Raw genomic sequence first — 14,808 nt, forward strand, 5'->3', positions numbered from 1 at the left:
CGAGAGAGAGAGAGAGAGAGAGAGAGAGAGAGAGAGAGAGATTTACCAGCGTCGATCACTGATTTCGTATTTATGTATATTAGTGATAATTCAAACATCATTAAATGTCTGAAACTGACACACTGAAACTTTGTACTGCGTAATGAAATTTTAATCGTTACGTTTTATTTTTTTTCATTATCAAAACTCAAATAGTTATCGATTTCTGTATCAAGAATATTTTTAACGTTGAAATTCGCGTCAAATCGGAAAAAAACGTTTATTTGGCGTGTTCATCATACCTCCAGATTCAAACCAAAGATTTTTTTTATAAATCTTTGTTATTACTAGAGGTAGAATAGTCACAGTGCTATCCATTGTTCGGCAAACCTTTAACAAAGCATTTACAACCTTTGAACAATACACGGCCCCTCAGGCTCCGGTGACTAATTATTACAAAGCTCAATTTTAACAATAACTACAGACCGGAAGATTCTTTGACCTATGGAGGATGAACGAATGAGACGACTGGCATGTTAATGCACGTGTTTATTATATGACAGCTGAAGACAGAGTGAGTAGTAGCTCTCCGAACCCAGCCGAGTTGGTTCCCACTCGCAGGAAGGCAACCAAACTCGACCATGTCGTATAAGCGAGCCGCCACATCACTCCCCCACCAGCATCAGCGATACCAAAATTACAAAGAAACAAATTTTACAATAGAAAAAAAATTATTGTTACACAAAGAGAAAAAAAAATTATTGAGTGGGGAGAAAAAAAATGTTGACGTGGGTCATCCGCTGTGTACATAGGGGTACCGCCCTGAATGGTCGGTAGATTCGAGGGCGGTGACGTCGCGAGCAGGACGGTGGGTGGTCCGATGGTCGCGCCGATGCGATGCGATGCTGCGGCGGCGCCGCTCTTCCGAGGCTGATGTCGGTTGGTGGGGCGGCGGGGGCGGCAGGGGCATCGATGTGGTTGATGATACTCCGAGCTGGACTGTGAGTCGTTGTGGCTCGTGGAGGTGTTGTAGCGCTACCGCCCGTCTCGGCGTGACGACGCTCGTGGGGACGGACGGGGCCTTGATGATGATGATGATGATGGTGCTGAGGTGGTGTATGTCTTGTGGTGCTGGATGACCGTTCTATGTGTAGTGGATCGCGCATGACTCCACATCCAGCTGTCAAGATCGTCGTCTCATTCGCTCCCCCATTTTTTTAAGCACCTGTCATCGACGTTGTGGCTGGACGTCGGTAGGTAGGTAGGTAGCCGTGTCTGCTCGTTTATTGTCACCCGCGGGCCGCGGCGTGCTGTGTTGATGGCGATGGGGGCGCGGCGGGTAGCTTCCCCGCCTGGCTCGGCGAGGCAGGGATGAGCGGCATGTTGAAATTGATCGAGGCTGCGTGGCTCGATGTCGGGGGTCACCAGTATGGAGGATGAACGAATGAGACGACTGGCATGTTAATGCACGTGTTTATTATATGACAGCTGAAGACAGAGTGAGTAGTAGCTCTCCGAACCCAGCCGAGTTGGTTCCCACTCGCAGGAAGGCAACCAAACTCGACCATGTCGTATAAGCGAGCCGCCACAGACCTTTAAAGGTCTGTTCATACCTAATCGGCACGAACCGACCAGCAGGTATCCGGCCGTACGAAAAGTATTCTTCGGTACATTTTGTATGAGTCCTTTCATACTATCCGCCATGCTTACGCCACGTCGCACTTACAGCAGTATCCGTCATCTTCTATTCATACCTTTCCGTCAACGTATCGTATCAGTCTTTTTGGCGCCGTCCACACACACGATATCTACTACCGATATTTCCATATCCAGTTAACATATTGCAACCTGTGGTTGCTATTTAGGAACTGGACATGGAATTATCGGTAGTAGATATCGTGTGTGTGGACGGCGCTTTGACTTTGGTGGAGATATACACGCGCATTACGTGCCATGGGTAAACGGACTACTAGTCAAATGTGAACCGGTCACAGGATAACCGGTCGCTCTAGATCAGTCACACGTGATCACCCGTCACACTAAAACTGGTCACACCCTAAAACTAATTACGAGAAAACTGGTCACACCCTTAAACTGGTCACACGCTAAAATCGGTCATGAGAAAACTGGTCACATCCAAAAATTAAAAATCGTCGTATGCCAACTGGTCACACAAAAAAATTATTCGCAAATACTTTTTATTTACGAAATTTTTACTATCATCGACTAGATATATGTTCGAGCCAAAAGCCCCCGTGGCCGTGGCCGTTGGTTGTGGTCTTCAGGAGCTCGCGGGCATCTCATCAGTCAGAGTTTTATCCAATTGACTGAACTATCAATGGGCAAAATTAAGTATAAAAAATTAAAAGTAGTTATAGTTCCCCACATATTTTTGTCGGGGTAGGAAGTGTTGACCGTATCCCAGCCTAACGAAACACTGTTGTGCTTGTTTTAAGTTGTTTTATTGTTTGCCTAAATATTGTACAAGTGTATTAGAATATTTGAGGAAGTTTTCTCGAAGCGGCTATTGGCTGTTGACTTGGTGTCGTGATGGCTGCTGGATCTGCAATGTGTCGTTGCTCTGGATCCGGCTGAGTTGCAAGAGTTCTTCCATTGTAGGGTAGTGTAGTGGTAGCTGGTCAGATGCTGGATGTCGACTGCTGTCGTGGTGGCTGCTGCCTGTTGACTGGTCTGCTGCTATGTGTTGACTGGTCTGCTGCTGTGTGTCGACTCTTGTTGCTGTGGGTCGACTGAAGTTGTTTGGGCTGGACCTCCTTTTATATTGTTTTTGGGGATCCACGTGACTTGTCGCAGGTGGTGTTTACGTGTGCGAGTTATGCGAGGAATGTGGTTTGTTGTTTAGGGTGGACGTTTCTCGAATGTTTGGCGTCGTTCCACTCGATTTAGTTTAATGGATGCAGGTGTTCTTCGACTTGAGATGACGTCAATGGTTGAGCGTGAGAAATGTATTCTCCGTCGCACTAGATGTTTCGATGGCGATGACGAGATTCCTACATGGTATTATGGGGGATGAACGAATGAGACGACTGGCATGTTAATGCACGTGTTTTATTTATGACAGCTGAAGGCAGAGTGAGTAGCCGCTCTCCGAACCCAGCCGAGTTGGTCCCCACTCGCAGGAAGGTAACCAAACTCGACAGTGTCGTATAGCGAGCCGCCACAGTATCATACATATATAATACATAAACAATCACAAGGGAAGATATATACATAAATACATAATATTCAAGGTACGAAGTGGAACACATTTGATCAACTTAAAAATGGCGATAAAAATGTGGATCGTTAATCGGCCTTAGATTAGACAAGTGGTCGGTGCACTTGTCTGACTTATTTCAAAAAAATATATGTAAACATGTTATAGGTTTAAGTATAGGGGAATATAAAGTTAAACTTTAGTTTAGATAGTATTCACTAAATTCAATACATGGAACTTTGACTACTTTTAATTTAAACATATGTAGATACTATTCACTTCGTAATTCTAATATACTTGAAATAGTCCACTCTACACTGGTCAATACTATATTTTGTGAATTCAGAAAAGGTTCAGAATCACTAATCTAACTGGTTAAGTTGGAAACATGTGTTATTTAAGAACAAAGGAAAATAAATGGATTTTTTTTTATATATCAAGTATTTATTACGCACGAAGAAAGCAAATACACGTAAAACATCACAAAATATCAAATTTAAATAACAATTTTTACCTGATAGTAATATTTTATTGAATTTTCATACCTGGAACTCATTATAACGGTTTGACCCATAAAACTGGAATGATTTAATTCATTTTCACTTTTGAAAGACAAAACCCATTTCGTTTTCGTTTCCAATCTTACAAAAATTGCTGTTCATTTTCAATCCTAGAACTAAACATACAATACACAGAATATTAATCATACAATCCGCATTCGATGACATGGGTGTTTTATTTAACTATATATAATTTATATGTTAAGCAGAGTCAACATCTCAAATAAAACATGAAATTTGTACAAGATAAATGTACATATATAACATTTAGTTAGGATTTATTTTGCTGTCGCCTCGGGATGAAACCTATCCTATTAAGTAAGAAAGGTTTCGAGTGGAAACCTTACTGATAAATAGCTTTAAAATGATTTCGAATCGTTCCATCAAAAATTTCCTATAATCTCAAAAATCTACTAATACAAAATATTTTCCTATTGGATAGTAGATTCATGGTTTTTTTCAAGGGGGTCACAACGATTGAAAAAAATGGGTCTTTGGTGAGTTTTATGATAACTCAAACGAGGTGATGATTTGGTCTGATAATAGTAACTACTGGCAAGTTATCCTGCAATATGAAAGTAGTAAGAATCATTGTTTTAAAATAGTATATCAAACAAAGTGGTGGCATTCGTAAAAAGCACTTCAACAATTATGTGAATTGCGATGGATTACCAAAATAAATACTAAATCATAATTATCAAGTCAACAAATACTTTATATACTTTAAGGGCATTTTTTTGTTATGTTAATTCCACACTGCATTGCATTTCAATATAAAATCAATTAGGTTAAGCTACTTATATACATAATTATTTTAGGGTTTGGTGCATCCGCTCTAAAATCGCCATATTAACAGAACGCCAGCTTTAAACGTAATTCTCGTTTTCTCGAATGATAGATTGCACATCAGATGACGAGTAACCTTTCGATGTATAAAGATGCAATTATTAAAATTGAGTTGGATCTTTCTGGCGAGTTTTATAAGGCAAGATTCGGAACTTATCGAATCTTGCCTTATTAAACTCGCCTGAAAGATCTAACTCAATTTTAATAATTACCATTTTAATAATTGCACCTGTGCACATCGAAAGGATACCCGTCATCTGATGTGCAATCTATCATTCGAGAAGATGAGAATTGCATTTAAAGCAGCCGTCCGTTAATCTGTCGTTCAATTTGTCTGGCGATTTTAGAGCGGATGCCCCGCATCCGCAATTGAGTATCTTCGGAAACGTCATATTGTGGCCACTATGCAAGCAAACAAGGGCCTTATCGCTGCGCTCCGTAATGTATATGTAAGGCGATTTTGCCTTGCACTTGGCCAAAGTGCCGTATACGTGCGGTGCTGAAGCCGTGCAGTGCTGTTATGTATGAACAGACCTTTATATGTACAATATTATCGGAAAATATTTTTTTACGCGTAAATTTTAAATCGACTAGGACAAATGATTCTCGGACAAAGACTTCAAAACCGGGACGTATGGCAGCCCTATTTTAGTGGCTTTACTCTAGTATGAATACCCATATGTGCATTGAAATCAAATTTTCTAAGAAATGATTTTAAACAAATGTGACATTTGTGTGGCTTTACCCCACTATGAACCTTGGTGTGTGCAATAAGACATCGTTTCATACTAAATGTTTTTGAACAAATGTCACATTTGTGTGGCTTTACCCCAGTATGAATACTAATATGTTCAATAAGAGATCGTTTTGTATTATATGTTTTTGAACAAATGTCACATTTGTATAGCTTTGCCCCAGTATGAATATTATTAGTATGTTCAATAAGAGATCGTTTAGCAGTAAATGTTTTTGAACAGATGTCACATTTGTGTGACTTTACCCCACTATGAATATCCACATGTGCACTTAAATGAGATTTTCTAACGAATGATTTTGAACAAATCTCACATTTGTGTGGCTTTACCCCAGTATGAATATTAATATGTTTAATAAGAGATCCTTTTGTAGTATATGCTTTTGAACAAATGTGACATTTGTATGGCTTTACCCCCCTATGAATATTCATATGTGCAATAAGAGATCGTTTCACGGTATATGTTTTTGAACAAATTTCACATTTGTGTGGCTTTACCCCAGTATGAATATTAATATGTTTAATAAGATATCGTTTTGTAGTATATGTTTTTGAACAAAATTCACATTTGAGTAGATTTACTCCAGTGTGAATATTAGTATGTTCAATAAGAGATCGTTTTGTAATATATGTTTTTAAACAAATGTCACATTTGTGTGACTTCACCCCAGTATGAATACCCATATGTGAATTGATATCAGATTTTCTAAGGAATGATTTCAAACAAATCTCACATTTGTATGGCCTTACCCCAGTATGTATTCTCTTGTGTCCTCTGAGGTGAGATTTCGAAATAAATGATTTTAAACAAATATCACATTTGTGTGGCTTTAGTCGACTATGAGTATTTATATGTTCACTAAGAGATCGTTTTGTAGTATATGTTTTTGAACAAATGTCACACTTATGTGGCTTTACCCCATTATGAATTTTAAGGTGTGCACTGAGCTGGGGTTTTGACGTGAATGTGTTTTTCTGTGTCACAAGATTGTGTTTATTAGTAAACGAGTTGTCTTGGAAATCTATTTTATGGTCCACTTCAGAATGTGTAGAGCATATCTTATCTAAAGCTTTTCGTAATGGTAATTCTTCCACTAGAATGTGTCTATTGGTATCCATTATTGCTACCATATTGTCTCTTGAAGTAATTTTTCTTCCAGGGGTCTAAAAAATAAATCGAATGTTATACAATTTAACATGTGTAACATTTTTACAGTGTGATTAGATGTCATTTTACATGTAAATTCTAATCGATCTAAGTCACTCGAATCCCATTTAATTACCTCGCCATCGTCTGGTGAACGAGAAATGCTGGGTGGCAAATCACCACACAACTCATCTTCCCATATTAAATCTTCCAGCAAAACTTCCTCCGGCTTGACTTTCAAATACTTTTCTAATTTCACCCTCGACGCTGTGTCATTCTGAAAACAAGTGTTTCGGAAGCTGTCGAGCAATTCCAAATTGTTGACACACGAAAGGCATATCGTATCTGACAGATGGTCACCTTTCCGAATCTACAAATGAGAAAGATGTTGAAGATTACCATGACTAACAATAGCAATGGTTCAAGTGAAATTCCATTGCTGTCACCCCAATTTTGGTACAACGGGTTTCCAATTTTTTTTCAATTTATATATATATATATATATATATATATATATATATATATATATATATATATATATATCTATACATATGTATATATTTTTTTTTCGTCCAAGGCACTATTACAACGGGTTTCCGGAAACCATTTAGGGTGACACCACCAATTTAACGTAACTCACCGGCAGCTGACAGCAGGTCCAAATACGTTGCGCCAATCCCGTTGGATGAGGATCGTCATGGATGGAGACGAAGGACTCTGCTGGAGCAGGGCAGAGACAAAGTCTGCACTCCATTGCTACTGGGACAGCACAATTTTCAACAATAACTATAGAACGGAAGATTCTTTGACCCTAGATATTGATTGATTTTATTCAAGAATCGTACACGATTTAATAATTATATTATGAAAATAGCAGAAAATAATAGTTGGATAACGATTCTCCAGCACTCGCCTACCAGCTCCACGAACGCGTTATTTTATATTAGTGAACGAAATATGTTTATGCACTGCTGTCAGCTGTCAACATGCTTGACGCATACATATATTTCTTTGTGATGGCAGCTCTGCTTACGAAACGCTGGTTGTGACCGTCCGAGAAATTTTGATCAGAATTTCCGATAGTTTATCTGTTACAGATATTCGTCACTACCAATTAGAATGCGGATCAAAACGTATTTCAAATAAAATTAACTAGAGTGATATATCGATAGAATGATGTTTTCAGTTTATTATAATTAAACGGTAATTGGATTATTAGTCACATTGCGATGGTGACAAACACAATTTTTGCTATGAAAATCGCGAATGCGGAGTAGTTGGCATTCGAGTTTTTGTTAGTATGATAGATATCATTAGTTATAATAATTCCTAACGCATGCGCGCTTTATGTGCTCATGCGTTGTTGTTTATTTTGTACTTGGTTATGTACAGTGTGGTTTTTTTATTAAAACAGTGATGTGCGATTGTTCTTGTGCGATATTCATGAACAACCGTCTCGTTCTCCGACGAAAGGGTCTCTTAAACTGTATTCGTTGGGGGGGGTGGTGGCCTCATGTTGAGGGATTTAAGGGTCAAATTCCTTGAACATTAAAGCGGGCTTAGTTATCATTAGTATAATGGACTTTTCGGCCGCCAGATGTTTCGTTATAGAGATTTTAGAGACTTTTGGGGGAGCGCTTTGTGACCAATGATCGCCGAACCATATAATATATATAAAAACGGACATGTATGTATAGGTATATTAGCTACAGAAGGCGCGTGCACAGTACTCACACAAATACATTTTTCATATACAAGCTGTTAAAAGAAACACGCTAATATTTATATATTTTATTTCAACCGATCGTGTAATGTTTTTAAGATCTATGATATAATTTGGATGGCATATTTATTTAATATTTGAATACGTGCCACGAATAAAATGATAAATAGCATATTTTTTTAAATTATAAGTAAAACAAACGTACGTATACAAAAATTAATAAGAATTAAAAAATGGGGAAAAAAATATAGGATATAAATTATATTAAACAGGAAATAAGTAATTTTAAAAGTGTTCGAATTTTGATAATAATGCAGTCCTTTTCATTATCATGTATAGACATTCTTCTTTGTCGGCTAGTATTAAGTCCCGACCGTTACATAGATAATAAAATAAATTCGCAAAGAAAGCGCTACACTTTGTTGTTTATTTGCTCACTTCAAATTTGTTTACTGTTGGGGGCCTAGACCATCAAAATATTTTTTCATTATTTTGCATAGAATTGTTTGTTGGCTTCAGAAATTTGTGGCCAAGTCAGAACTTGTCATAAATAAAAGTCCTTAAAACAACTCGCACAGTCGATGAAGATGTGGATGCTGCTTGATCTGATGACTCTGAAGACATAGGTTGTGTCGTTGATGGCTCCGATATTAAAGCTTGCGATGTTGGCGGTTTATTAGCCACCACAAATTGATTTCGTACTTCACAAACAATTCGCTGAACACTTCTTTTAGAAATACCAGTCGCTTCCGCAGTTGAAGCATATAAATTTTTCAAACAACTATTTCTTTCGTCACCTTCACTATTCACTATACGATGCATGAAATAGTTGAAAACATTATTCACAATGTCGCGAGATTGTCCCGTCAGTGTTTTCCCAGATACAATTTTATTACAAAGCATTTTATTATCATATATATATATATATCCACTAATTCTAATTAACTAACTCCAATTAACCAATTAGCAAACAATATAAGAACGCGTTACGTCAGTTTGTGGGGGTTGATCGGTGACTGACCAGTGAAACTGGAAATGAATGGTAGCCCTACCTAAAGCTCCACTATGGACGGAAACAAGTAAACAAGATTTATCAAGTAGTAATAAAATGGAATGTCATAAATATGAAAATTTAAAATAAAATGATAAAATATAAGAAAAATTAAAATAATAATGACACAAAAAAAAACAATGACACAATATTTAAATTTGAAAAATATATATTTCAATGTATGATATCCAGCGAGTAAATCATTTTGGATCGCAACAGATGATATTTCAGGGTGTGGGGTTGTACGTCGCTATAATGTTTATAATGTTTGTATAATGCTATAATGTTTGGGACAAGTAGATAATAAAAATAGTATAATATTACTATACATTATGCTTGGAATTGTTATAAATACAAAATAAAAAAATTTGCAAATCGACTTATAAAAGGTACATATGTACGTACAACCAGTACTATTGCTGCATTTTCAAATGGAGATGTACCATTTAGAAAGAACCGTCAGACGCAAGATCCGATGACTTGATAAATAATGCTCATGGAGGAAAAGTCAATGTTGCACAGGTATGTAAGTTGAAGGAAATGAGAAGAGAACTTTCAAAGCAATTTCGCAAGGGATATTTGTATTATGGAAGCGTTCTTTAACATATATCGTAATTTTGTTCATGTTTAATTTATTTTGGTAATTAAAGTCATTTTGTGATTCTCTATGTACATACCTTCAAACTGAATACAAAAATTTACAAATTTTAAGAAACATAAGGGGATCAAAATGACCTGTTTTGACGGAAAACGTTTCTATTTTTTTTACTAACCTCTTTTACTTACGATTACAATTCAGGAAAAAGTTTGTTGTGGCTTTACTCTAGTATGAATACCCATATGTGAACTAAGTTTTAATTTTCTAAAAAATGTTTTTGAAAAAATGTCACTTGTGTAGTTTTACCCAGTGTTGTCACCCCAATTTTGGAACAACGGGTTCCAAAAGTTTTTTTCAATAAAATTATTTTCAAAAAATAAATATATATATATATATATATATATATATATATATATATATATATATATATATATATATATATACATACATTTTTTTACGTCCAAGGCACTATTATATAAAAGTTCATTGAATTTTCAAGATTTGCATAATTTTTGACAGAAATGATATGACTTTTTAGATTAAACAACGGGTTTCCGGAAACCCATGGAAACCATTAGGGCAACACCACTGGCTTTACCCCAGGAGAAATATCCATATGTGAACAAAGGTTTTTTTTTTGTGAAGAATGATTTTGAACAATTGTCACATTTGTGTGACTTAACCTAAGGTTGTCTGACGCTCCAATTAATCGGAATTGTCACCAGTTTTGTCTCGTGTCACGGTATCCTGAACAAACCTCTCGGGACGCGCAAATGTCCCGGTTTATTAGTTTTTTCAACATGTTCCCATTCAGATCCTTCATGGAGAAGCGTATCAATATAAGATATTATGTATTATATGTGCAAAATTATCGGAAAATATATTTTAATATGCGTTAATTTTAAATCGACCTGGACAAATGACTCTCGGACAGGGACACTGGGACAAAGACCTCAAAACCGAATGTCCTGGTGTACCGGGACGTATGGCAGCCCTATTTTAGTGGCTTAACTCTAGTATGAATACCCATATGTGCACTGAAATCAGATTTTCTAAGAAATGATTTTAAACAGATGTGACATTTGTGTGGCTTTACCCCACTATGAACCTTGGTATGTGCAATAAGACATCGTTTCATACTAAATGTTTTTGAACAAATGTCACATTTGTGTGGCTTTAACCCAGTATGAATACTAATATGTTCAATAAGAGATCGTTTTGTATTATATGTTTTTGAACAAATGTCACATTTGTATAGCTTTACCCCAGTATGATTATTATAAGTATGTAGAATAAGAGATCGTTTTGTAGTATATGTTTTTGAACAAATGTCACATTTGTGTGGCTTCACAGTATGAATACCCATATGTGCACTGAAATTATATTTTCTAAGGAATGATTTTAAACAAATGTGACATTTGTATGGCCTTACCCCAGTATGTATTCTCATGTGTCCACTTAGGTGAGATTTCGAATAAAATGATTTTAAACAAATTTTACATTTATGTGGCTTTAGCCCATAATGAGTATTTATATGATCACTAAGAGATCGTTTTGTGCTATATGTTTTTGAACAAATGTCACATTTGTGTGACTTTACCACAGTATGAATATGCATATGTGCACTGAAATGAGATTTTCTAAGAAATGATTTTAAACAAATATCACATTTGTGTGATTTTACCCCAATATGAATACCCATATGTGAACTAAGTTTTGATTTTCTAAAGAATGTTTTTGAACAAATGTCACATTTGTATGGCTTTACCCCAATATGAACATTGATATGTGTAATAAGAGATCCTTTTGTAGTATATGTTTTTGTACAAATTTCACATTTGTGCAGCTTTAATCCAGTATGAATACTAATATGGTCAATAAGAGATTGTTTCATAGAAAATGTTTTCGAACAAATGTCACATTTGTGTGGCTTTACCCCAGTATGAATATTAATATGTTTGATAAGAGATCGTTTTGTAGTATATTTTTTTGAACAAAACTCACATTTGTGTAGAATTACACCAGTATGAATATTAGTATGTTCAATAAGAGATCGTTTTGTAGTATATGTTTTTGAACAAATGTCACATTTGTGTGACTTAACCCCACTATGAATACCCATATGTGCACTGAAGTTAGATTTACTAAGGAATGATTTTAAACAAATCTCACATTTGTGTGGCCTTACCCCAGTATGTATTCTCATGTGTCTACTGAGATGAGATTTCGAATTAAATGATTTTAAACAAATGTTGCATTTGTGTGGCTTTAGTCCACTATGAGTATTCATATGTTCATTAAGAGATCGTTTTGTTGTATATGTTTTTGAACAAATGTCACACTTATAAGGCTTTACCCCATTATGAATTTTCATGTGTGTACTGAGCTGGGGTTTTGACGTGAATGAGTTTTTCCGTGTCACAAGATTGTGTTTATTAGTAAACGAGTCGTCTTGGAAATCTATTTTATGTTCCAATTCAGAAACTGTAGAGCATATCGTATCTAAAGCTTTTCGTAATGGTAATTCTTCCACTAGAATGTGTCTATCGGTATCCATTATTGCTGCCATATTGTCTCTTGAAGTAATTTTTCTTCCAGGGGCCTAAAAGATAAACCGAACGATATACAACTTAACATGTGTAACATTTTGACAGTGTGATTAGATGTCATTTTAAATGGAAATTCTAATCGATCTTAGTCACTCGAATCCCATTTACTTACTTCGCCATTGTCTGGAGAATGAGAAATGTTGAGTGGCACATCTTCCCATATTAAATCTTCCAGCCAAACTTCCTCCGGCTTGACTTTCAAACACTTGTCTAATTTCACCCTCGACGTTGTGTCGTTGTGAAAACAAGCGTTTCGAAAGTTATCGAGCAATTCCAAATTGTTGACACACGAGAGGCATATCATATTTGGCAGATGATCCCCTATCCGAATCTGCAAAGGAGAAAGATGTTGAAGATAACGAGAACTAGTGATTTAACATTAGCAATGGTTTAAATGTAACGGAACTAACCGGCAGCCGACAGCAGGTCCGAATACGTTGTGCCAATCCCGGTAGATGAGGGTCGTCATGAATGGAGACAAAGGACTCTGCTGGAGCAGAGCAGAGACATAGTCTGCACTCCATTGCTACTTGGACAGCACAATTTTCAACAATAACTATAGAACGGAAAATTCTTTGACCCTCGATATTGATTGATTTTTTTCAAGAATCGCCTTTGCGAATCGTACACGATATAATAATTATATTATGAAAATAGCAGAAAATAATAGTTGGATAACGATTCTCCAGCACTCGCCTACCAGCTCCACGAACGCGTTATTTTATATTAGTGAACGAAATTCTGTTTAGGCACTGCTGTCAGCTGTCAACATGCTTGACGCATCATATATTTCTTTGTGATGGCAGCTCTGCTTACCAAGCGCTGTTTGTGAATGTCCGAGAAATTTTGATCAGAATTTCCGATGATTTATCTTTTACGGATAGTCGTCACTACCGATTAAAATGCTGATCAAAATAAATTTAAAATAAAATTAACTATTTGTAGTGATATATCGATACAACTATTTTGTCAGTTTATTATAATTAGAGGTAGGATAGCCAAGGGGCCGCTCATTGTTCCCTTGTTGTAAATCCTTTGTAAAAAAGGTTCGGCAAACCTTTAACAATGCATTTACAACATTTGAACAATAAGCGGCACCTTCTGGGTCCGGGCTTTAATTATAATTAAACACTACTAAAGGTCTTGTGGCGGCTCGCTTATACGACATGGTCGAGTTTGGTTGCCTTCCTGCGAGTGGGGACCAACCCGGCTGGGTTCGGAGAGCCACTACTCACTCTGTCTTCAGCTGTCATATAATAAACACGTGCATTAACATGCCAGTCGTCTCATTCGTTCATCCTCCATAGTCTGTTCCTACCTATCCAGGACGACCCGTATCCTGCAGGTGTCATGCAAGTGCGGATAGTATTCTTTGATATATTCTATATGGACGCGCATGAATGCGTAAATGCGCATGCGCGAATGGAGTATGAATACGTCCATATAATGTACCAAAGAATACTATCTGCACTTACATGACACCTGCAGGATACGGGTTGTGCTGGATAGGTAGGAGCAGACCTTTAAGGTCTGTTCATACCTAGTCAGCACGTACCGACTTCAGCAGGTATCCGGCCGTACGAAAAGTATTCTTTGGTACATTTTGTATGGGTATATTTATACCAACCGTCACGTTTACGCCACGGCACGCTTACAGCAGTACCCGACATTTCCTGTTCATACATTACAGCAACATCCGTCTACGTGTCGTATCCGTTTTTTTGGCCATCGTGGAAATATACACGCGAATTACGTGCCATGAGTCTGCCGCTTTGCTGTTTTGGACCAATTATCGATAGTGACAGTTGACAGCTGTTCAATCTTTCGACATGGTTTTGGCGCAAATATTTAAAAAAAAAAAATTTTTTTACGGAAATATTTAAAAATTTTTTGTCCATCATCCACAAGCTCCTTATACAGTGTCCAAAACTCTCCTTCGGTTTTTCTATTTTTTAACATGCGATGCACATCAAAACGCCTCCGTGCTTTTTTATTGCCTTCTTGAGCTTCTTATTCCAACAAAAACGCGATTATACATAATTTTTCGTTCAATTAACGCCGAAACATTTTTGCTGACTTGTATTCTGACGCGTAGCTACGAATGCACGTGTATGCATTCATATTGTAAGTACTCAACAATACGACGTAAGCAATATTGCGCCGTATCGTCATGGCCTGTAATGTATAAGTAAGCCGATTTTGCCTTGCACTCGGCCAAAGTGATGTAAGCGTGACGTGACCGCGACGTGTAGGTAGATATGAATAGAAATGTAATAAAATGACATATTTGAAACGGAGTCGTGCAGTGCTGAAGCCGTGCAGTG

At 36.9% G+C, this 14,808-nt stretch overlaps 5 protein-coding genes across 7 annotated transcripts in view; all 5 read right to left on the reverse strand.

The window, feature by feature from the left end:
- Positions 1-14,808, reverse strand: part of LOC143913579 (uncharacterized) — a 346,453-nt gene that overhangs the window by 28,211 nt on the left and 303,434 nt on the right. The window lies entirely within an intron of this gene.
- Positions 510-14,808, reverse strand: part of LOC143913483 (uncharacterized) — a 115,223-nt gene continuing 100,924 nt past the window's right edge. Inside the window, exon 4 of the transcript XR_013260711.1 lies at positions 510-1,572. The gene's annotated coding sequence lies outside the window, so the exon portion shown is untranslated. The remainder of the gene's footprint in view (positions 1,573-14,808) is intronic.
- Positions 1,441-14,808, reverse strand: part of LOC143913567 (uncharacterized) — a 781,442-nt gene continuing 768,074 nt past the window's right edge. The window contains exon 2 of one of the 2 annotated variants that reach the window (XM_077433442.1): positions 1,441-1,518. In XM_077433442.1, the coding sequence (XP_077289568.1) occupies positions 1,441-1,518 (78 nt within the window). The remainder of the gene's footprint in view (positions 1,519-14,808) is intronic. The other variant, XM_077433444.1, reaches the window with a different exon arrangement.
- Positions 3,269-7,550, reverse strand: LOC143913520 (uncharacterized). 2 transcript variants are annotated; one of them, XR_013260712.1, is made up of 4 exons: positions 7,144-7,521; positions 6,640-6,873; positions 4,970-6,520; positions 3,269-4,591 (listed from the first exon to the last, which is right to left on the reverse strand). XR_013260712.1 is itself a non-coding variant. In XM_077433366.1 (4 exons), the coding sequence occupies exons 1-4, from the start codon at positions 7,255-7,257 to the stop codon at positions 3,867-3,869; spliced, it is 768 nt and encodes a 255-aa protein (XP_077289492.1). In that variant the 5' UTR covers positions 7,258-7,550; the 3' UTR covers positions 3,628-3,866. The 2 variants fall into 2 exon arrangements, 1 of the variants encoding a protein (XP_077289492.1); XM_077433366.1 differs by having other exon boundaries at positions 3,628-3,872; positions 6,107-6,520; positions 7,144-7,550.
- On the reverse strand, positions 10,515-13,285 carry LOC143913296 (uncharacterized). Its single transcript, XM_077432993.1, has 3 exons — positions 12,895-13,285; positions 12,597-12,815; positions 10,515-12,477 (listed from the first exon to the last, which is right to left on the reverse strand). Exons 1-3 carry the CDS (start codon positions 13,006-13,008, stop codon positions 10,870-10,872), a joined length of 1,941 nt encoding a protein of 646 aa, XP_077289119.1. The 5' UTR covers positions 13,009-13,285; the 3' UTR covers positions 10,515-10,869.

The sequence above is a fragment of the Arctopsyche grandis genome, chromosome 6 (assembly GCF_051622035.1).
Source record: "Arctopsyche grandis isolate Sample6627 chromosome 6, ASM5162203v2, whole genome shotgun sequence".
Lineage (NCBI taxonomy): Eukaryota > Metazoa > Arthropoda > Insecta > Trichoptera > Hydropsychidae > Arctopsyche > Arctopsyche grandis.

Coding starts and splice junctions, on each gene's coding strand:
- LOC143913520 (XM_077433366.1), bottom strand. CDS start 7,257: ATGGAGTGCAGACTTTGTCTCTGCCCTGCTCCAGCAGAGTCCTTCGTC. Junction 6,874..7,143: donor GGACCTGCTGTCAGCTGCCG/GTGAGTTACGTT, acceptor TCTCATTTGTAG/ATTCGGAAAGGTGACCATCT. Junction 6,521..6,639: donor GTTCACCAGACGATGGCGAG/GTAATTAAATGG, acceptor TTTATTTTTTAG/ACCCCTGGAAGAAAAATTAC.
- LOC143913296 (XM_077432993.1), bottom strand. CDS start 13,008: ATGGAGTGCAGACTATGTCTCTGCTCTGCTCCAGCAGAGTCCTTTGTC. Junction 12,816..12,894: donor GGACCTGCTGTCGGCTGCCG/GTTAGTTCCGTT, acceptor TCTCCTTTGCAG/ATTCGGATAGGGGATCATCT. Junction 12,478..12,596: donor ATTCTCCAGACAATGGCGAA/GTAAGTAAATGG, acceptor TTTATCTTTTAG/GCCCCTGGAAGAAAAATTAC.